Source organism: Eucyclogobius newberryi, unplaced genomic scaffold (assembly GCF_026437365.1).
Source record: "Eucyclogobius newberryi isolate DKJ021-1_F unplaced genomic scaffold, fEucNew1.0.hap1 SCAF_12, whole genome shotgun sequence".
In the NCBI taxonomy this organism is placed as follows: Eukaryota; Metazoa; Chordata; class Actinopteri; order Gobiiformes; family Gobiidae; genus Eucyclogobius; species Eucyclogobius newberryi.
This window is the reverse complement of record NW_027315746.1, coordinates 31,819,786-31,841,240: the sequence shown is the minus strand read 5'-3', so window position 1 is coordinate 31,841,240 and position 21,455 is coordinate 31,819,786. Positions and strand designations below refer to the sequence as shown.

Here is a 21,455-nt window from a genome sequence, read left to right as displayed (position 1 = left end):
AAGGGGTACTTACCAGTCGTAGAAAACAACGTAAATATACCTCCTCATTGCAACAGGTCCGACACGCTTATGCAGCCCCAGGAGGGCGAGCGAACTCGCTGCACCAACTGTACCACAGTCACAGGGCTAACAGGCTACAAGCGGCAAAACCAACCAAAGTTTGTGGGAAACGGCAATATTAGCTGAACAACAACCACAAATACAACCTGCATGCGAGCAGTGTTGGGAAAGTTCACTTTCTACATGAACTAGTTCAGTTCATAGTTCACATATTTTAAAATGAACTAGTTCAGTTCATAGTTCATAATTCAAAATGTTTAACTAAGTTCACAGCTCCAAAAAAATAACTTATTATGCTATAATGTTTCTAAATTATTTCCACAGCCCAAATACAACCACAGGCAGCAATTATTGTATTAGTTTAATGCTGAAACTATGCGTCAGATTTCATCTTCATATCCAATTTTGAATCCTTACCCAGGATTTGCATTCACATTGAAGGGACAGACTTCCCCAGAGGCAAAGTTTGCACAGAAATGCAGATTGTTTCCATTCTCACCGACCTTATCATAAAACTCACGTAACTGGTCGTAGGGCGACTCCTGCTGCTCTGTTGCTGTCGCGTCCATGCCGCTTTGTGTTTTGATGCACATGCGCAGTGCGGTGCGAGACACAAAATCTCTGTCTGCGCTTTCGGCCTCTACAACTTCGGAGCTCTCACACTTGCCAGACATAGGCTCTTTTTGGGCAACATAACTGTGTGTTTTTCGCCTGAAAGTCTCAAGAAATCTGACACAGTGCGTTCAGTTCACGTTCACCAAAATTATGAAAGCGTTCAGGCACATTACTGCATGCGAGAAGGTGAAAAGGGACTGAGCTCCCGGTGTCACGTGACTATATAGACTCACGTGAGCCACCGGGGGTCAAAGGTGACTTTTTTGTTATTAATTCTCGACCTGTGTATGCGCAAGGATGATCATCCAGTGATTCATGCACTGCCTCTGGCAGTCAGTAGGGATGAAATAGAATCAGATAAACACCAGCAATACTACATTTATCACTGATACAAACATTGGGTTAACACACTGTTGAACTTGTTACATTTCTGTACGTAAATAACATGTTTTTAAGTGTTTGATATTTGTTCAGGAAAATAATTGTGCTTCACAAACTAGCTAGCCAAGCTCTGCACAGTTGGAGCAACAATTCAAAATGATTTTCAACAGCTCCGCAGACACAAATTAAGCCAAAAAAGATACTCATAATATAATTGTCTGTAATTCTGCCGCTCAGAGGAATGTTGAGGACAATGTTTCAAATAAAAGAATGTCAGTGCATAACCTCTAATAATACTAGTTCAGATAAGTATGTCCTTGTTTGCGTCTGATGTCCAGTTGTACCTGTGTTTTAGGTGAAAGAGCGCTACCAACAGGCAAGTGGAGGCGTCACAGAGAGAACCAGAGTCCTGGCCGAGGTCAGTCAACTAGACTTATATTAACAATTAAGATTAACAGTGTCTTTTTGTGAAAGGCTGTCATATAAATTAATGTCATGATGATGTTCCTGCTGATAAAATGAAACTACACAGTCATCCACAAAATATATTTTATTATATTTATATATTAAAAATGTTTTTTCAGGTACTTGGTATTGATAAGCCCCGCCTCTTCATAGTGACATTTCACTATAACAAGCAGCAGATTGTCATTTACTTATTTTTGAAAAGTGGCCTCGTGACAGTTTAGAGCTCTATGTGTGTCACTCATGAGTATATGTCTTGTATTTGTCAAATAATTACAACTAAGTACAGGGATGTGGGCGGGGATAGGGGGTAGGTAAAAGCAGGAATTCTCACAGGATTACTGAAACATTTTGGGTAATGATGAGGAAACATACATATAACATTTTGCATATGTCCCCTGTAAACTTGACAAGGCTGTTTTGTGTGCTGTGAGTCAGATCAGTGAGGAGCTGGAGAAGGTCAAGCAGGAGATGGAGGAGAAGGGCAGCAGCATGTCAGATGGAGGTAGGTGTTCACAGTGGAGCTCGGTGCAGTGTGTGTGGACATGTCTGACTCTGGTGTCCCCCTCCTCCTCGTCCTGTGCAGCTCCTGTGGTCCGAATCAAACAGGCCGTGATGAAGCTCAGGCAGGAGACGCAGCAGATGGAGGTGAGGATGGGCGTGGTGGAACACAGCCTCCTGCAGGCCAAGCTCAAGGAGAAGAGCAACATGACCCGAGACATGCACCACGTCCCAGAGAACGCCGTAGGGTCCTTCAGCTGAGAGTGAGCACCTCCGGGCTCTAAACAAGACAGTGGGAGTACCCAAGGACTAGTAGCACCCCCAGCTGGGACAGAGCACCCCTGGACATGTCACCCAAAGACACTGTAGACCGCCTTATTACATTAAGACACACAACATATATATATGTATAACATATATATATATGTTTTGACTTATTGTCTCGATTGGTACAATCGATCACAGTCTTAAGTGAACCGTACCGGCCCGTTTAAGTCATCCAAAGCGAGCCGTAAATGTACTAGCTTCCAAAGTGGTCTGGCTCGTTTTTGGCTTCTGAAATACTTTTTAGTGAGATCAGTGAACAAGAGAAAACACAGAATCTCAGATGCCACAAAGCAGATATGAAGAGAAACCAGACGCTGACCTAATCCTCCGATAAACCGCTGCATTTCCACTGATCCTAACTTGTTGAGCACACATGTTTAGCCTTACAAAACTGGCACATGTTAGCATTAGCTTCAAGACACAGAATATAATATTCTAGTGCATAATGCATGCAACACTATCCAAACCCAATGCATTACATCAAGAGATGTTAAAATACGTCACAGAGGAGAAGATACATTAAATAAATGCAGAAAAAGCTGAGGGAAAAGTGAAAATCCAGAAGTAGTTTCCCTTTTACTCTAGTTTTAGCCACTTTTCCCAGCCACACACAACTTGGAATTATCAAACATATTTTTATGAATCACTGAAATTGGACTTATGATTAAAATATAATTCCGGTATAATTTAGATTTCATTATAGAAAACATAAGTTTGGGTGAAGTCAGAGTTCTGCCTCTGGACCCAGAGCCAGCACTTGAACATGGAGACACACTGTGTCCCCCCAAGGACACCCGGTCCAGTGTTGGAATGTAATGCAGAGCAATGTTTTTTTTGTTTCCTTGCATTTGTCCTGCAGCTCAAATCTAAAATACTTCATTCAGTACACACACTACACTACATAATTTTAGAGTTATCATTCTGAAATCCTAAACAGATACATAGAATAAAGTCAATGTTTTTCAAATTTGTCGGCTTCATTCTTTGTCTTCTGTTTCCGCCGGATGCTCTTCATCTCACAACCATGTAATTGTGGAGTGGACCATACCGGGGGGACACGTGAGGGACACGTGAGGGACACAGGGGGGACACGTGAGGGACACGTGAGGGACACAGGGGGGACACGGGAGGGACACAGGGGTCAAAGGAGTGACACAGAGGGGTCAAAGGAGTGACACAGAGGGGTCACTGAAGGGACTCAGGGGGGACACAGAGGGGTCACGGGAGGGACACGTGGGAGAAAAAGAGGACACAAGAGGGACATAGGTGGGACACAAGTGAGACGTGATTGGACAAAAATTTCACCAACCACCACTTGGTTCATAGAGGTTTAAAATGCATATGACTTATCAATTAAACATAGTGAACATGATCATATTTATTTATATTTATACAAATAATATATTTTACAAGAAATATTCTTCAGTTTGACAATTTTGGTGACGTTCATAATGTTACTTCCTGGTTGGACATGAACTGCAGATATGACATAGAGGTAATTCCACAACTGTTACTTAGCAACCATATTATAAAAGGCCCAAAATTCATAAAGATTACAAAACAGTTATGATTTTACAAATAATAACATCTGATAATTCTTTAATTCTATTAAATTGTTGTTTAAACTGTCAAAAAAAATTCAGTTTACCACAGGTTAAATTCCACCAAATGAAATAATTTGGCCAGTTAAAAAATATGAAAACCACTTAACTTATTAAATTACAGTCAACACAAAAAAGACAGGAAATTTAATTACGTTATTTAATTACGTCAAACGTTGCAGCGTATGCAGGGCCGGCCCCAGCAACAATTTTTGTTAGATTTATTTGTCAATTCCAAAATAGTGTTTGGATACCCCCCCTGCAGTGCCGCCTATACGGCCTAGTGGAAGGGCCGGCCCTGAGCATATGGCCTGTCTAAATTGCTAAATTCCTCTTTATTGCTGCGAAAGCGAATCGAGAACGTGTTTCCGGTGTGAGTAATTTTACTTTGTAGCAGTTTCCTGTGTGGCGTGAGAGACTTGAACTTGACGGGTTTGGTTTCCTGTGTGTTTGGGAGAGGCTGTGTCAGCTGCTGCTCGCTCACGGCCAGCGCGCTGCACTGCTGCACTTTATTTGGCAAATATTCACTTCAAACTAAGGAAAACCAACAAACCAAGACTGAAAACAACAGCAAGCCAACCAGAGTGCTTTTGGAAACTCCGATTTTACACAGACCTCGACGAAAATCCAACAAAAGGGTGAGTTTAGTCCCGTTATCTCTTTAGTTGTCCCCCATATTTAAGAAGAGAGTTATTACGCACAGAAAGTCGCCCTTCTTGGATTTACGCGTAAAGTGCGTAAAAGTGCTTTGGTTACTACTTTTACGCGATGCTACAGTTGGAAAAGTACGTAGTATTTAAGGATTCTTACGTAAGGAGTTAAGAGACGCACTAAACTTAGCGCAGTCTTATCAGCAGCATCCTGGTCAGAAGTGCAGCAGCTCCACATTTCTAAAATATAACATAATCCCAATTGTTGTGGCGTTTATTCAAAAAAATACATTTTCAGGATTCATTTTGTTAGTTTTTGGTTTGATTTCGTTTCTTTATTTTTCATATTCCTTTGTTAGCCTACAATAAAAGGCACAATTGTATTTTTATTGGCAACAAGTATAGATTTTGTTGTCTTTTTTCAAATATATGAAGCATAAATTCACTTATAATCCAAACTGTACAATACAACACAATAATCGATATTGCAACTGCAAATTAAATGTATCCCAGTAAAATAACTCCAACTGTCTCTGAGAGAAATTACAAATGAAAATAAAAATGTGGATTTATTCGTGACTTTCCTGGTTCAGTCTAATTTAGTCTTGATTAGTTATGGTTGGTGTTTTTTTTAGTTTTAACAAAAATGATTGAGTCAAAATAAATATTCAAATATTGCAATAATATTGATATTGTTTTTTTACCGACTTTGTCACAGTCGATTATAACAGACCATAATAATAAAATGTTACTGCATAGTATTTTTATGGGAGCTTAGATTGTCCTTTTATTTTGGTTTGAATATTGAGTTTGAATGTGAGGGGGCTGAAGAATGGTACGCTCCAGATGATGACGCGTTTAGCTCCAGCATCAGCAGCTCCCTGTTGTTCCCACAGACGGCATGGCAGCAAGGCATGATGGGAAATGTGTGTGTGGAGAGAGAGGAGGAGACCACCACAGTCAAAAGGGGAGGGGGGAGGAGAATGGACCCCGAGACCCGTATGGCACAGTCCAGAATGTGCTCCTTTCAGCCTAAAGAATAAAGCTGTACGGCGGAAGCACCGACCATCAAAGAAGGAGAGGAAGATGAAGAAGAGTCAGCCCTGGAATGAAACTGGTCGGACTCTGGAAGATGAAGTCTGAAGAATAAAGTCTGGCGGTAATGCAACACTTTGGAGGCCAACCGCCATAAACAACAACAACAACAACAACAACAACAACAACAACAACCACCACCAGAACAACTCGTCCTCTGACCCTCTCCTCCTCTAGTCTCCTTCTCTAAACCTCTCCTCCTCTAACCCTCTCCTCTGCTCCTTTCCTCCTCTGACCCTCTCCTCTGCTCCTTTCCTCCTCTGACCCTCTCCTCTGCACCTCCAACCCTGTCCACTCCTCTCATCGTCCTCCTCTGACCCTCTCCTCTGCACCTCTAACCCTCCTCTGCTCCTCTAACCCTCTGCTCCTCCTTTTCTCTGCTCCTCTGACCCTCTCCTCTGCTCCTCTCCTCCTCCTCTAACCCTCTCCTCCTCCTTTTCTCTGCTCCGCTGACCCTCTCCTCTGCTCCTCTGACCCTCTCCTCTGACCCTCTCCTCTGCTCCTCTGACCCTCTCCTCTGATCCTCTGACCCTCTCCTCTGATCCTCTCCTCTGCTCCTCTAACCCTCTCCTCCTTTTCTCTGCTCCTCCTCCTTTTCTCTGCTCCTCTGACCCTCTCCTCTGACCCTCTCCTCTGCTCCTCTGACCCTCTCCTCTGCTCCTCTCCTCCTCCTCTAACCCTCTCCTCCTTTTCTCTGCTCCGCTGACCCTCTCCTCTGACCCTCTCCTCTGCTCCTCTCCTCCTCCTCTAACCCTCTCCTCCTCCTTTTCTCTGCTCCGCTGACCCTCTCCTCTGACCCTCTCCTCTGCTCCTCTCCTCCTCCTCTAACCCTCTCCTCCTCCTTTTCTCTGCTCCGCTGACCCTCTCCTCTGACCCTCTCCTCTGCTCCTCTCCTCCTCCTCTAACCCTCTCCTCCTTTTCTCTGCTCCGCTGACCCTCTCCTCTGACCCTCTCCTCTGCTCCGCTGACCCTCTCCTCTGACCCTCTCCTCTGCTCCTCTCCTCCTCCTCTAACCCTCTCCTCCTTTTCTCTGCTCCTCTGACCCTCTCCTCTGACCCTCTCCTCTGACCCTCTCCTCTGCTCCTCTGACCCTCTCCTCTGATCCTCTCCTCTGCTCCTCTAACCCTCTCCTCCTTTTCTCTGCTCCTCTGACCCTCTCCTCTGCTCCTCTCCTCCTCCTCTAACCCTCTCCTCCTCCTTTTTTCTGCTCCTCTGACCCTCTCCTCTGCACCTCTAACCCTCTCCTCCTTTTCTCTGCTCCTCTGACCCTCTCCTCTGCTCCTCTCCTCCTCCTCTAATCCTCTCCTCCTCCTTTTTTCTGCTCCTCTGACCCTCTCCTCTGCACCTCTAACCCTCTCCTCTGCTCCTCTTCTCCTCTAACCCTCTCCTCCTCCTTTTCTCTGCTCCTCTTGTTTGCGGTGGTGTTGTTGTTGTTGTTGTTGTTGTTTATGGCGGTTGGCCTCCAAAGTGTTGCATTACCGCCAGACTTTATTCTTCAGACTTCATCTTCCAGAGTCCGACCAGCTTCATTCCAGGGCTGACTCTTCTTCATCTTCCTCTCCTTCTTTGATGGTCGGTGCTTCCGCAGTACAGCTTTATTCTTTTAGGCTTCGCTCTTTAGGCTTTGATATTTACACTGATGTCGTTGCTTGGCAGCCGTGCATCTACGAGACTGGGCAAGGACAGAAGATCGCCCCTACCTCCAGTTCTTCACTCTGATCTCTGATTGAGTTTGAGCAGCACAGTTTATAAAGAGTACAAAAATCCTCTCTATCCACAACCAAGGTATTCTCATGAATTCTGGAGCCTCCACACTTGGAACCTGCACACTTGTTGTTGTTGTTGTTGTTGTTTTATGGCGGTTGGCATCCGAGTGTTGCATTACCGCCAGACTTTATTTGCACACTTGGAACCTGCACACTTGGAGCCTCCACACTTGGAACCTGCACACTTGGAACCTGCACACTTGGAGCCTCCACACTTGGAACCTGCACACTTGGAGCCTGCACACTTGGAACCTGCACACTTGGAACCTGTACACTTGGAACCTGCACACTTCTTGGGAGCCACGCTGGCTTCCCTCTCTTCGCTCTGGCTGTGAGCGGCGCTGGCTCCTCTCTGTATTTACTTTAACCTCGTTACTTGAAACTTTCTTGACTGCATCTGCATAGGATATATCTTGAGAGACCTTTATTTTATGCACATCAGCAGCTCTTTTGCTAAACCTGCATCCCCCGTAGGCAGAGCTATGTTTTTCCCCACAGTTACAGCACTTCAGTTTTGCTCCCACGTCACACTTCCCATACTTGTGATCTCCTGCACATTTACCACATCTTTGCCTCCCTCTACAGACCGCTGCAATATGCCCAAAGCGCTGGCACTTAAAGCAACGCAGGGGCGGTGGAACATATGGCCTGACGCTGTAGCACATGTACCCAATTAACACCTTAATAGGCAGGCATTTTACCTTCAACTTTTATCATTATCGACAGGCTGTCACATCTCTCTCCAAACCAGGTCACCTTCAACCGCCTAGCGTCCACCACCGTAGCTCCAGTCAAATTCCCCTTTACTTCATCAACAGATGTCGTCGTAGGGACGCCTACAATAACTCCTCTGACCGTGTTTCTTTCAGCATCAGACACAAGAATGTCCTTTCCACCCAGAAGTTTAGTTCCAATCGCCTTCCTTTGCTGAGCCGCGTCCTTGCACACGACCAGCAGCGAGCCATCTCTAAGGACACTCGCATGCTTGATCACTCCCACAGCTACATTTAGGCACTTTTTCAATGCCACTGCATTCCACTCCTTAAAGGACGCATTATCCTGTCCAAGCTTTATGAACACCTTACAGTCTGAGCCCTCATCCCCGATATCAGCAGCTTCAACCTGCTGCTAATTCCCAGAACCCTCGGACGAGCTAAGGGACTTTTTACGTACCAGCAGCCAGAAACAGCTGCTCCGCCGTCCAGAACGCCACCGACCATCGATCCACTCTCCTCCGCCATCTCCTGTCTCTGGAGAGACATGTGACCATCTGTCCTAAATCACAGATGGTCACATGACCCCACACACACACAGAAGTTCCCGGTCATTGGTCTCTCAGGTACAAAGGAACCAAGGAGCAAATGGGACACAAAAGGAACAGGGGTTTAAAGAAGGAAACAGTGGATAACATTTGCATTAATTCAATTCACATGTCTTGCTGGCTTTGTCCTAATGTGAAACAGAACGTGGGACTTCCTAGTCACTCCAGGAGGTCCGGACATGTACATTTCCAGGCCAAGAGGAGTTGTGTCAGGCTGTTGACTGTGTTAGAACTAAATCAAATTAAGATAGAATTTGAAAATTGAAAAGCAAAGGGCCAGATTATATTTTTCCACAACAGTTGCTTTTTATGGCGGTTGGCGGCTGGTATCCAACTGTTACATTAGACGTTACGTTAGAAGGTCAGAACAATGTTCCCTCTAATTCTTCATGTGTCTGAGCAAACACACAAACCCCTTGAGCGCCCCCTTTGACCACTGTGAGCAACATCAGCCTGTGATCTGTCCCAGTCGTACGGTTTATGAAAATACTTCAATTACAGCAGTACTTTCTGTTAGATTACTTTTAATTACCGTAAGTGATTTAATCCATTTACAATGAAAAAGACAAAAATCTTGTTCATGACCTGTGTAGCAGGAGACAAAAGTGCTCCAGAAGTTGAAGTAATATTTACTCCTGGCAGTCTTATTCATTGCAGGAAATGGGGGTCATCTCATGTACTTTGGTGTATGTGTGTTTATCTATTTATTTTATAGTTGTATGATCCTACTATATAATGTCAGCTCGATACATAAACAGAGCTGATCATACAAACATATACATGTTTGTATGATCAGCACCCTTATCTTTAGTACTTTAGCATGTAAACAAGTACTTTTGAGGCAATACAAACTCTATTAACTAGATCGATTTATGACAGATGAGTTAATATCACACTGTAAAGCTTCCATAGTGCACCTTTTAAACATCAAACTGGGCAAAATGTGTTTTCAGAATATTAAATGTACTCTTTATAGTGTGGATATGTTCAAATTTGTATTTAAAATACATATATATTACATTATTGAGGCCAGAAGGCAAAGGTTCCCTCTGTCCTGCTGCTTTGGGCTGTTCCCGTGCCCGGCCGGCAGCTGCTCCTGCCCGTACGCTCGGACCACAGACGCTCCTGCCCGTGCGCTCGGACCACAGACGCTCCTGCCCGTGCGCTCGGACCACAGACGCTCCTGCCCGTGCGCTCGGACCACAGACGCTCCTGCCCGTGCGCTCGGACCACAGACGCTCCTGCCCATGCGCTCGGACCACAGCCCACGGCTTTGTTGTGACTTGAATGTCGTCGTTTTTTTCTCTGACCCACTTCATCTGTGGACAATGACGTTGTTTGTTCACGGCGAGCGCTCGTGTTTCCCCTCGCACCATTCAAAGATCCCTTCTTCATCACACAAAAGAACTTCCCAAATACAATGATATAAATATATTTGCAAATGTTTATGAATTGTTAAGTCAAATATACAGTATATCCTCATTCTAAAATATTACAAGGGGTCAGTTCTGATCTTAGTCCTTGTTTAGTCTTAATTTAATCTGTTTTAGTTCAGGTCTAGTAGTCTTTGTTTAGTCCCGGTTCCCATTTTTAGTCCTGGTTTAGTGTGTTTAGTCCTGGGTTAATACTGCTTTAGTCTTCATTTAATGCTTTTTAGTACAGTTTTGCCCAGGTTGAATTCTAATTTGATTTAGTCCCACTTTAAACTTTTTTTGTTTTATCCTGATTTAATCAGGGCCGGCCCAGCCTATAAGCGAACTAAGCAGCCGCGTAGGGCCCCGAGGCGTTAATAGGGCCCCCAATCTGGCAACCCGTCTTATGAGAAGTGCAAGCGCAGCGTGCGCCACTAGTGTAGTGGCGCTGCTGGCGCGGCAGCGCACACAGCGGTAACATATAACGCACAAACCGCATTTATTTGTAATGACAATCTGGCAACCAGGGCACCAAACCTGCGCTGATTGTGCAACTTCATTGTGTGCGAGCAGAACGAGAGCAAAACATAAACACAACACAACGTGGTCCCTGCGTGGTCCTCATGTCCAGAAGAATATATCCCCCCGATGCCGAAAAACGAAAGAAGAAACTTCTTGACGATGTAAAGAAACTGCAAACTCAACAACACTCTCCAGGTATTGAACTTCTCTTACAAAGAGACGGTTAATGCTGCTGTTTGAAACAACACGATTCTGTCACGTTAGTTCGCTCAGGCTGGAGGCGACGAGAGCTCTGCCCCGCGCACAATATGTGTTTGAATGAAAGATAATAAGCTTAATATTTACACCAGCCCCGTAGTGTCAGCTGCAGGTGAGGCCGGGGAGGGGCGTCTATGCCCCAGGTCACTAAGAGGCGGAGATCCGGTCCAGACGAGCGCTGTCTCGTCCAGAACCTCTGATGTGAGACTTTGGAGTGAACAGTGTGCGGCCCCTGTCCCAGGCCCCTGTCCCGGGCCCCTGTGCAGCCTCAGTCAGAGATGAGCGGGTTTGAGTTTGCGTCCCTCTCTCTCACATCACCATGTGTGAGATCAATCGAGACTCGTGATGTCTGTTTTACTTTGACTTCTTAAAGTGCAATAAGAGGAACGTAAAGGTTTATGCACGTAAGGTCCATCAGCCAATCACATCGCAGCATTGTTTCATGCAGGAGTCCAGTGTGTGATGTTCAGATCAGAACAAACATTTATATTGTAATTAACTTTTAATAGAGCAATAAAACATTTCAATTTATTCAAAAAGCATCATTAGACTATTTGTTATAAATTATAATAAATTGATAGTGAAAAATGACCAGACATATTAAAATTACATCTGTTATAGAATAATACTATATATTTTTATATAAAAGTGGCAAAGTTGCAGAAACGCAGTCGCTTCACTATAGCTAGGTTTGGACCTTCACTTCTCGTTCTGTTCATTCTCTGGGAATAACATTTTTGCTCTGTGTAGCTTTATGAGTGTTATCAAGCAATGCTTATGCCATTTGTTTAATTTAATATAACTTGTTTTGTCACTTTGGCAAGAAGGAACAGTTGGGAGCAGTAAAAGATAAATTATTAAGGATAACTATTACTTTTACATTTTCAGTTAAAATGAATCAATTTGACCATAATTATTTTTCATAGCCAATATTGTATTGAGTGATTAAGTACACTAATGTATTAGTGGCACAGTTTCATCACATCATCATTTTATAGCATTACAACCTCAACATTTTACTCTTACTTTAGCCGGCTGGAAAACATTAAAATGCACCAGAAGACCCAAAAAAGGTCTGAAAACTGCTAATGTGGCTGTCGACCCTTAACGCCCACAAATACGCCCAAAAACATATCTGGGACGTGTGTTATTTGTACAGGGAGTAGAGGTGATGTCAGCGGAATACCAAGTTGCATTGTGGGATTTAAGTTATCAATATTTGAGCTTGTGAGGTGCTGAGAATAAACTAACTGGCAAACAGATGCCCTGGAGTTTTGGTGCGCTTTGTTTAAATTGAAGAAAGTTCCCATATGTGAATTGTTCACTGACAATGGCAATAAAACTGATTCTGATGACGTGGTGAGGGGCCTCCAAAAATGTTTTCGCTTAGGGCCCCCTGAAGGCTTGGGCCGGCCCTGGATTTAATCCTGTGTTTTAATCAGTATTTAGTCTTTTTTGTCCTGCTTTGGTCCTGATGTAATGATGCTTCTTGTCCCGCTCTAGTTTCCCCTCTCACCAGTGTTTCGTCTTTGTCTTCACAGCTCCCTCAGGACCGGTCATGTTCTCCGGAGCGGTCACCAGTACGTCTCACTCCACTGCTGTGAAATGGACCAATACGAAATGCAAACATATGAAATCATATTCATATTCCTTTGTTTGTTTCAGGTTCACCCATAAAACGCAAACTCAGGAGCGACTTCTTGCACAGGTATATGATAAAAATGTAAATTGTGTGCGTGAGACCTGTGTAGACTCGTTTGGCGCTTGAGTCTTGGTTTAGTTCTGGATTATTTCTGGTTTGGTCCTGGTGATGACGTGGTCCAGGCCGGTCTAAAAGCCTCTCTCTGTTTCAGTCCTGATGGGTCCTTCCTGTCCCCGGACTCCTCGTACCTCCTGGACTCCTCAGACAGCGCCCCCTGCTGCTGCCGCCGCTCGCCGCGCCTTCTGACCAACGGCTACTACGACGTGACCCAGGGCAGCTTTACCTGGGACGAGCAAGGCAACGTCTCCCTGGCAACCGGCAAAACCAGCGTGTGCTATAAGGAGAACCTGGTCCGGTGAGAACAGAGCTGGTCTACAGCTGGTTTAGATCTGGTTTAGAGCTGGTTTAGATCTGGTTTAGATCTGGTTTAGAGCTGGTCTAGAGCTGGTTTAGAACTGATCTAGAGCTGGTCTACAGCTGGTTTAGAGCTGGTCTAGAGCTGGTCTAGAGCTGGTTTAGAACTGATCTAGAGCTGGTCTAGAGCTGGTTTTGAGCTGGTCTAGAGCTGGTTTAGAGCTGGTCTAGAGCTGGTCTACAGCTGGTTTAGAGCTGGTCTTGAGCTGGTTTGATACTGGTTTGGTCCCCTTTATTTTTCCATGAGAAAGGCGTTTCACAAGCGTGACATCATACCGGCTGTAACTCTTTAAACATGTTTTTACATGTGTGACAGGTTGTGTGACATCACCTGTCTCACTGCAGGAAATTCGCCACAGATTTTTCATGTTAGAAACGAAATCACTAATAACCCAATACGTCTTTAGACTTAGTTTAATATTTGTAAATCCCTTTAGAACTAAATTCTCTCCCAATGCTTTTCAGATTTTCTTTCAAATGAGATTTTAGCTGTTGCTTAAATCCCAGAGTTTGTCCTGGAGCATACATGACAGAAGAGCTCCTTCTGCTTTTTGTGTAACTGTCTTTAAGAAAACATTTTTCATATCACACTGCAGAACACACTTGGATTACGGCATTAAATCTATCTTTTTTTTTCAACGTAGAGATAAAGGTGTACTTTTATCAAAGAATGGACTTTAAGTCAACACTGACACTCAAGACATTTTTGTGCACCGTTAAGTTGAATTTTCACGAAAGTCATTTAAAGTAATACCACAAAAACGGACGCCATGTCCATCCATCCATTTCGTACCGCTTGTTCCCTTTCGGGGTCGCGGTTGACTGGAGCCTATCTCAGTGACTTCGGGCCTTAAGCGGGGTACACCCTGGACAGTGACCAACCTGTCGCAGGGCTGATACAGAGATATAGACATTACCGACAGTTCACTCTCACATTCATTCACTAGGATCAATTTAGAGTCACCAATTTTTGCCTAACACATGCATGTCTTTGGACGGTGGGAGGAAGCCGGAGAACCCGGAGAGAACCCACGGTAACACGGGGAGGACATGCAGACTCCACCCAGAGAGATCATGTGATGTTGGTCTGGTCCGGGAATCGAATGCATGATCTCCTTCTTGGGAGGAAAGAGTGCTAACCACCTTTGCCACCGTGCACCCCTTGGACGCCATGTCAAAAACTCAAATGCTCAATACAAATTATTAAAATCCATGACAGAAAGACAGACAGACGCAAACAAAGACGCACACGCAAACTCACAGACACGCACACGCAAACTCAGACGCACACGCACTTTGCACTCAATGACACACGCACATACACACATACACACATACATACATACATACATACATACACACACTCACAGGCACACACACACACACACACACATACATACATGCACACACACACACACACACACATACATACATACATGCACACACACACACTCACATACATACACACACACACACATACATACATACACACACTCACAGGCACACACACACACACACACACACACATACATACATGCACACACACACACACACACACATACATACATACATGCACACACACACACTCATATACATACACACACACACACATACATACATGCACACACACACTCACAGGCACACACACACACACATACATACACGCACACACACACTCACAGGCACACACACACACTCACATACATACATGCACACACACACACACACATACATACACACACACACACACACACTCACATACATACACACACACACTCACAGGCACACACACACACACACACATACATACATGCACACACACACACACACACATACATACACACACACACACACACTCACATACATACACACACACACTCACAGGCACACACACACACACACATACATACATGCACACACACACACACACACACACTCACATACACACACACACACACACACACTCATAGACACACACACACACTCACATACATACATGCACACACACACTCACATACATACATACACACACACACACACACACAGACACACACACACACACACACAGACACACACACACACACACACATTGTGCTGCCTTAGGGGGTTCTCATTCTCACTCTCATATTATATACAATATTTGTCAGGAATGACAAAACTGAATCAACACTGGTAATAAAACTACAACAACTTAAAAACTATGGTTTGTATAAATTGTATTTCAACAAATTGGAATAACAGTGTCATCACTTTTTCAATCAGTTCTCATCCTTGACTTTGGGAAGTGCCTTTAGGAGCAGTAGGAACTCCAGAGCCTTATTCAGTGTTAGTTTAGAGTCCGGGAGGATGTGCGAGCTGAGGTTAGAACAACAATCACTTCCTGTTTCCTGTTTGTTCTCAGGATCTTCAGGCGCAGGCGGCGTCCTCACAGCGCCCTCGTCAGTCTTCTCCACGACGTCAAGGACAACTGTCAGTCATGGCTGGACCAGAGGGTCTTTGGAGGAGTTTTCAGGACCAACCAGTGCCAAGACCTCACCCACGATCTAAGTCTAGACCAGAGTCCCGTCCTGAGCCGAGACAGACCCCACTGGATCTTAGACCAGACCCAAGACTCGGGCCTGGACTGGAGCGGGACCGATGAGGCTTTGTGCACCAGGCTCAACAGCACGGAGCTGGAGGACTTTCTTTATGGTATTTATTTTATTCTTAAAGAAACTGCACCTGATTTCTTTGGGTGAAATGACCTAAAAGGAGTTTGGCCCTAGTTCAGATCAGAATAGACCTCTGTGTGCTCTAATGAACTGAACTAATGACCACACCCACTTTTTATTTCATTTAAAATCTGATTCTGACAGTTTGTAAACCGCGTTTACAGTTTTATGTTTTTTGGACTAAAACAACCACGTTACATTACATACATACAGGAGCTGGCAAATTAACCGCACAGTTTTATTCATCTCTAAGTTTTTTTCAAGTCAAGTTTGAAATGAATAAATGCTGACAGATCTGGCAGTGAACAGTGAGTTGTGTTGGATTTCTCTGGCAACACGTGAAAGACTTTACAAAACAGTTGAATATGTCATCGGGACACTTGTGTTTGTAAAGGGACATGTTTATGTTTCAGTGCTAACTCTAAAGCTTCAAAATGTAAAAAGAAAGAGCCAAACTGACGACCTGTGCACAGAGATGATAGTGAGTAAGCACAAGGACCTCTCCATATTATAACCCATTATATCTCTGTGTTCTTCTGATGAGACAGAAGTAGGAGTGGTAGACACATGTCACTGGTCACAAGCTGAACGCTGCCGTTGCCAAGCAGTGGATCGTGGGTTTTAAACAACAACAATGATGAAAGCACTTCTTTTTCTTTGTGTGTAACAGTTCTGATCTGCAGGAACACTTGAGATGACGCAACCTTCATACTTAACTTGTCTGACCGGGTTTTGTGCAGCAAACAGAGCAAACGGAGCCAGGGGCCAGGGGCCACAGACACTGGCTCTTTGTGCTCTGCAGCTCCTGTGCATAAGACTGTACATTAACAGAAAATGCAGGTTTCTCTCCAAATGTTACGTCACACGTTAGCATCACCTGTTTATTGTATTATTATCTGACATAATCCAAAGTCAATGCATTACATGAAGAGAGGTTAAAACGTGGCATAGAGGCTTTGCAGAGAAGTGAAATAAATGCAGAAAAAGCTGCTTTTTTATTGCTTCAAAACATTGTTAGACTTTACAAATGGCCATATGCACAGATGTCATTGTGTTGTACATTACATCCAGTATGTTATACACTTGCAAACACACTTTTATTAACCTTTATTTAACCAGGTAAGAAACCCTTTGAGATCAAAACCTCTTTTACAAGCGTGAATAGTGTGTTATATAAGCAGGAAGAGGCTGAAAATAAGCATTGTTCTAAGTGTAGTAATAGTTCATACATACACAATGATTATCAAATAAATAAATAATGGACACGTCTCATAGCAACACAAACTTGGAATTACTAAACAACTTCTTTATGAATTGCTGAGATCAGCCTTATGATTAAAAAGTATAATTCAGGTACAATTTATGAAGAAGGGTGAGGTCAGCTGCTCTGGTGGCAGAGCTCTGGACCCAGATCTGAACATAGAGACACTCTGACATGAACAGAGCTGCTCCACGGGGTCTAAAGTGATATGAGGGGCCCGGGACAATCCAGACATGGCTTATGTGTCTTGGAATTGGATTGGAAAATGTTTGTTTTCTGAACTTGTCTTGACTTGCTTGACTTGCAGACCCCACTGAAGCCCCACCTCCTCTAGACAAACTGCCCCTGACCCAGGAAGAGCTCTGCCCCGACACCTGTCAATCACAGGACATCTTCAGCCAGTCCGTGGGGGGCTTGTCAGAGGTCCCGCCCACCCTGTACTCCCAGGGCTGTCGTTGCCAGAGCTCAGAACAGAAAACGGGTTTAACTCTGAGGGGCCTCCTCCTCTTCATCTTCACACTCTTCATCATGGCGACTCTGTACTCGAGGTAAACCTACAACATCACACAATAAGAGCCATGCATGTCCTTCCCCAGTCTCATCCCCATTTCACACAACACAGCACTGACTCAAACATGCAGGAATCAATCCAAATACAACTTTGAGTAAACGAGTGATGAGGAAACACTAACTCAACAGGTTAAGGTTAAGGTTATTTTACACAACATGTCCCCAACATGTCCCCTTTAATACTCATGTCTAGCCCTTGCTCTTTACCCATGTAAGTATGTAATATCTCCTGCAAGGCTGCGACCCACCGCTTGAGAACCACAAAAACACATTCACTGACAGTCTGGTGCTCATAGATCATCTGAAGAGCGGCTCTGCTTTGGTGCTGATTTGTTTGTTTGTTTGTTTGTTTGTTTGTTTGCTGCAGGTGTTTGTGGTGGAGCTCAGCGATGGTCTCGGCTCTCTTCCTCACAGTCTCTGCGTTCATGAGTGAGTCTCACAGCTGGATATTTAGCTCGAAACTGTGGATTCTCTGGACAGATTTGAGTCCAAACGATAACACATAACTGTGCTAGGACATTAATACATGTATTTTAATGAATGATGATTTAATGCCTTTAAAAACCTATGTGATTTGAATATTGTTTTTATCCGTTTTTCAGTCGTGACAAAGTCTGGTCCTGTGGGAGAATGGAGAAAGGCCAAGACAGAGGTACAGCTCTTCTACTTTATGTTTCTACATCATAAGCACCGGAGTCAAACACACCAGAATCTATATCATGAGCTGAACCTAATTTTCTGCACTTTAATCTTGCTGTAGACTTCATATGTGTCCTTCTAGTCAAGGTCAAATTTAGCTCAAATGTAACATTGTTTTAGTCCGGGTTTAATTTGGGAATACGCACGTACATAGTTATGCAAAGAGGTCAAAATCTCTGTGCCGTAAGTGCCATTAGTTAAAGCAGGCTTTTTGGTTTAGTCCCGGTTTTGACCCATTTTATTCCGGGTTTTGACAGGGCCCAACCAGAACCAACCCAGGACTAAAGCATTACCTGCTGGTCAATGATTGGATGTGCTAAGTAGCTTGCCATTTGCTTTTGGGGCAAAAGCAGTCGCATTAACTGACGGGAGACTGGAGTGGAAGCAGAACTTAAAAGTATCATTCAAATATCCTCAATCAACTTGGTTCAAATATTATTGGTGCCACCATTAGATATTTGGTCCAGGGTCTGTGTGACTGCACTGTGGGGCCCTCCCAAGTGCCTCAGAGGAATAACACTCCCACAACAGAAGCACGGCCAGATTTAACAGGCCAATACTGTCTAAGTGTCTTGCAAAACTGCCTCCTACAACTCTCAGCCTACTTCAATTTATTCCATTTACAGCCTCAATTATATTGTTATTGCTAATGTTCTTGCACGGCCCTAGTGCCCAACTGTCATTGGACAATTCTAAACGAGAACTTAAAAATCGACCTGATTTTAAACTCAGTACATTTACAGTATGTATGTATTATCTCACTCTTCACAGGACATTACCTCTAGGAACGAGTAGATGGTGACACGACTTGGCTGTCCTCCTGTCCACTCCGAAAACGTCCACTGCGAGGCGATTTTTAGATGGACAGCTCAAACCTCCAGGTGCCAAATGAAAGACACAATTTGGACAGTGTCAGAAACAAGAGGATCCTTGAGTTTTAAGGTCTAAATGTGCTAATATTCTTGCTACAGTGGTACAATACTGTTCTATTCCTGCTTTGTTTTTGAGGATGAAAGAATTATGACCTTTTTTAACATGTTATGTGAAAAACAGTTTAACATGTTGGACCTTGGATATTTGGAGTGTACATTTGTGTAGAGGTTATTCAGGCAGCTAACTGAATTGCCTTTGTACAAGTACTTTCTACATTTTAAAATGGGTACAAAACTGGGACATTGGACGAACTGAGATAAACCTCAGAATCTCACAAAAACAAACATGTGTTTTTTACAAAGTAAAAGCACTCAGACATGAGTTTAAACACTTTGGATTTTACTGCAATTATTTATTTAATAGGAAATTGACACATTTTACCTACAGATATATTACATACATTATAATATCTTTCCCCTTCAATATTTTGTTATAGAAAAAGCAATGTAACTTATATTTCTTTCTTCATTTTTGTTAGATACACTTAAAATCCTCAGCGTTATGGTCGACTTCGTTTTGCCTCCAACAGCTGCGTTCATGCGACATCACAAGATTCCATTAAAACAGATCTTCAAAATGCTGATATTTGTTGTAATAAAATGAGTTCTTAGCTCTAATCACTAAGAGAAATCATCAGGTTCAACATTTGTGAATTTACCTCTGAGATATTTCATGGCAAAGTCCAAGTGAAAAGTGGTTCCCTCTGAGGCTATGACATCATCACATTCTAGAACATGAACGCAGCCTGTCGCCTCCATGACAACGTGTAAAACAGTTTGAATCTGTGGCTCTAGAGGTTTGAATATATCGTTATTGACATGAGGTTGTTCGTATAAGGGATTTTGCATGTTAAATACAAGAGAAATGTTTAAACAAAATGTGGGATTTTAGCCTAAACATGGGTTTGAAGTGATGCTGAACCGAGACTGTCAACACAGCAATAATATGAAATATATAAATACAATCTTCTCTCATTTGAATAATCAAAAGTCCTCAAAATGGGGTCGAGGACAAAGTCACAACTGAAACCCATCAATAGGGAAAAACTCCATCCAGTGTTTTAGGTGCAGGCCTGACACCATATATTGCCACACAAAATATCATGATAAACACTCATATTAAAAGTACTTCATGACCACAGAGGCGACTGTTGTTGTGATTTTGGGCCTTACAAAAATAAATTGATTTGATTTGATACCGTAAAGAAGAAATGAACTGCAATAAATAAATGGCACAATAAAGTCCATGAGTCATTGAAGTGACCATTTCAGTTCTTTACAGCTCAAATCATATCGTTCTACAACAAATAAGACAAAAGTGCAAAGAATCAGTGCACACGATAAATAGTGTTAATCTTTCTTTTATTGAAGTCGATGTTGCTATGGTGACAGGCCTACAGTATTTAGGTGTGGCTCAGGCTTGACTTGTAGAACTGTGTTTGAGAGATCATGAATAATGCACCAAAGTGAAAAGACTATTATAGACCATTGTGTTATTAGTGTTATTTTGTGTTAAAATGAGCTTAGACCAAAGCGGCTACAAATGTAAAGATCAGGCTGATACATAATGTCAAACAAATCAACGATGTCAGTAACTTGCCTCATCATGTTTGGCTGCTAGACTTCATAAATGTATATTATATTAGAGATTATATTAACTTTTGCACTGAAACTTTTTAATGACACAAAATGTAAAGAGTAGAAAACTGGGCCACAGAAAAGGATATTGAGAGAGATGCCAATGTGAACAAAGCCATTCAAGCGGTTTGTGGTTTCCTACTCTGTATTGATGATACTTTGTGTTTTGTATGAATTATAGCGCAATGTGAAGCACTTCTGTCGTAACTAACATGTGTTCGACTCTGAATAAATGAACTATCCAAACACTGCTCTTCTCGTTTGGGTTTGTAAACGTGTGTTTTTATTGCAGGTGTTTTAGAGATGCCCAGTTTATGTGACAAAGACATTGTCCACTGACTCTGGTCCAGGAAACAGTCCTGCTCAGGCATCAGTGAAGTATAATGTACAGATTCTGGATCCTGTGAGTGGAGGTTGGAGGCGCAGCAACATTTAATCATCAATTAAAAGAAAATGATGTGAAAACAGGACCAGAAAATTTGATGGTTCATTTGTGGTCCTCATAATGCAGAACTCAACCTGTCTGTCGGGAGTCGGGACACTTTCTCAGAATT

The 21,455-nt window shown here is 43.2% G+C and overlaps 2 protein-coding genes across 7 annotated transcripts in view; both read left to right on the top strand.

Moving 5' to 3' along the window:
• ift57 (intraflagellar transport 57 homolog (Chlamydomonas)) overlaps positions 1–2,434 on the top strand; it is a 15,607-nt gene extending 13,173 nt beyond the window's left edge. The window contains exons 9-11 of one of the 5 annotated variants that reach the window (XM_072441902.1): positions 1,412–1,474; positions 1,960–2,026; positions 2,108–2,434. In XM_072441902.1, coding sequence (XP_072298003.1) covers positions 1,412–1,474; positions 1,960–2,026; positions 2,108–2,283 — 306 coding nt within the window. In that variant the 3' untranslated portion in view covers positions 2,284–2,434. The remainder of the gene's footprint in view (positions 1–1,411; positions 1,475–1,959; positions 2,027–2,107) is intronic. The other 4 variants (XM_072441900.1, XM_072441901.1, XM_072441897.1 and 1 more) reach the window with 4 other exon arrangements.
• A 1,952-nt stretch (positions 2,435–4,386) lies between these two features.
• On the top strand, positions 4,387–21,148 carry tmem71 (transmembrane protein 71). 2 transcript variants are annotated; one of them, XM_072441895.1, is made up of 9 exons: positions 4,387–4,588; positions 12,516–12,554; positions 12,640–12,682; positions 12,828–13,031; positions 15,492–15,781; positions 17,370–17,610; positions 18,000–18,061; positions 18,235–18,284; positions 19,103–21,148. In XM_072441895.1, exons 2-9 carry the CDS (start codon positions 12,533–12,535, stop codon positions 19,124–19,126), a joined length of 936 nt encoding a protein of 311 aa, XP_072297996.1. In that variant the 5' UTR covers positions 4,387–4,588; positions 12,516–12,532; the 3' UTR covers positions 19,127–21,148. The 2 variants fall into 2 exon arrangements, with proteins under 2 accessions (XP_072297996.1, XP_072297995.1); XM_072441894.1 differs by lacking the exon at positions 4,387–4,588 and adding an exon at positions 10,787–10,911.
• Positions 21,149–21,455: the final 307 nt, after the last annotated feature.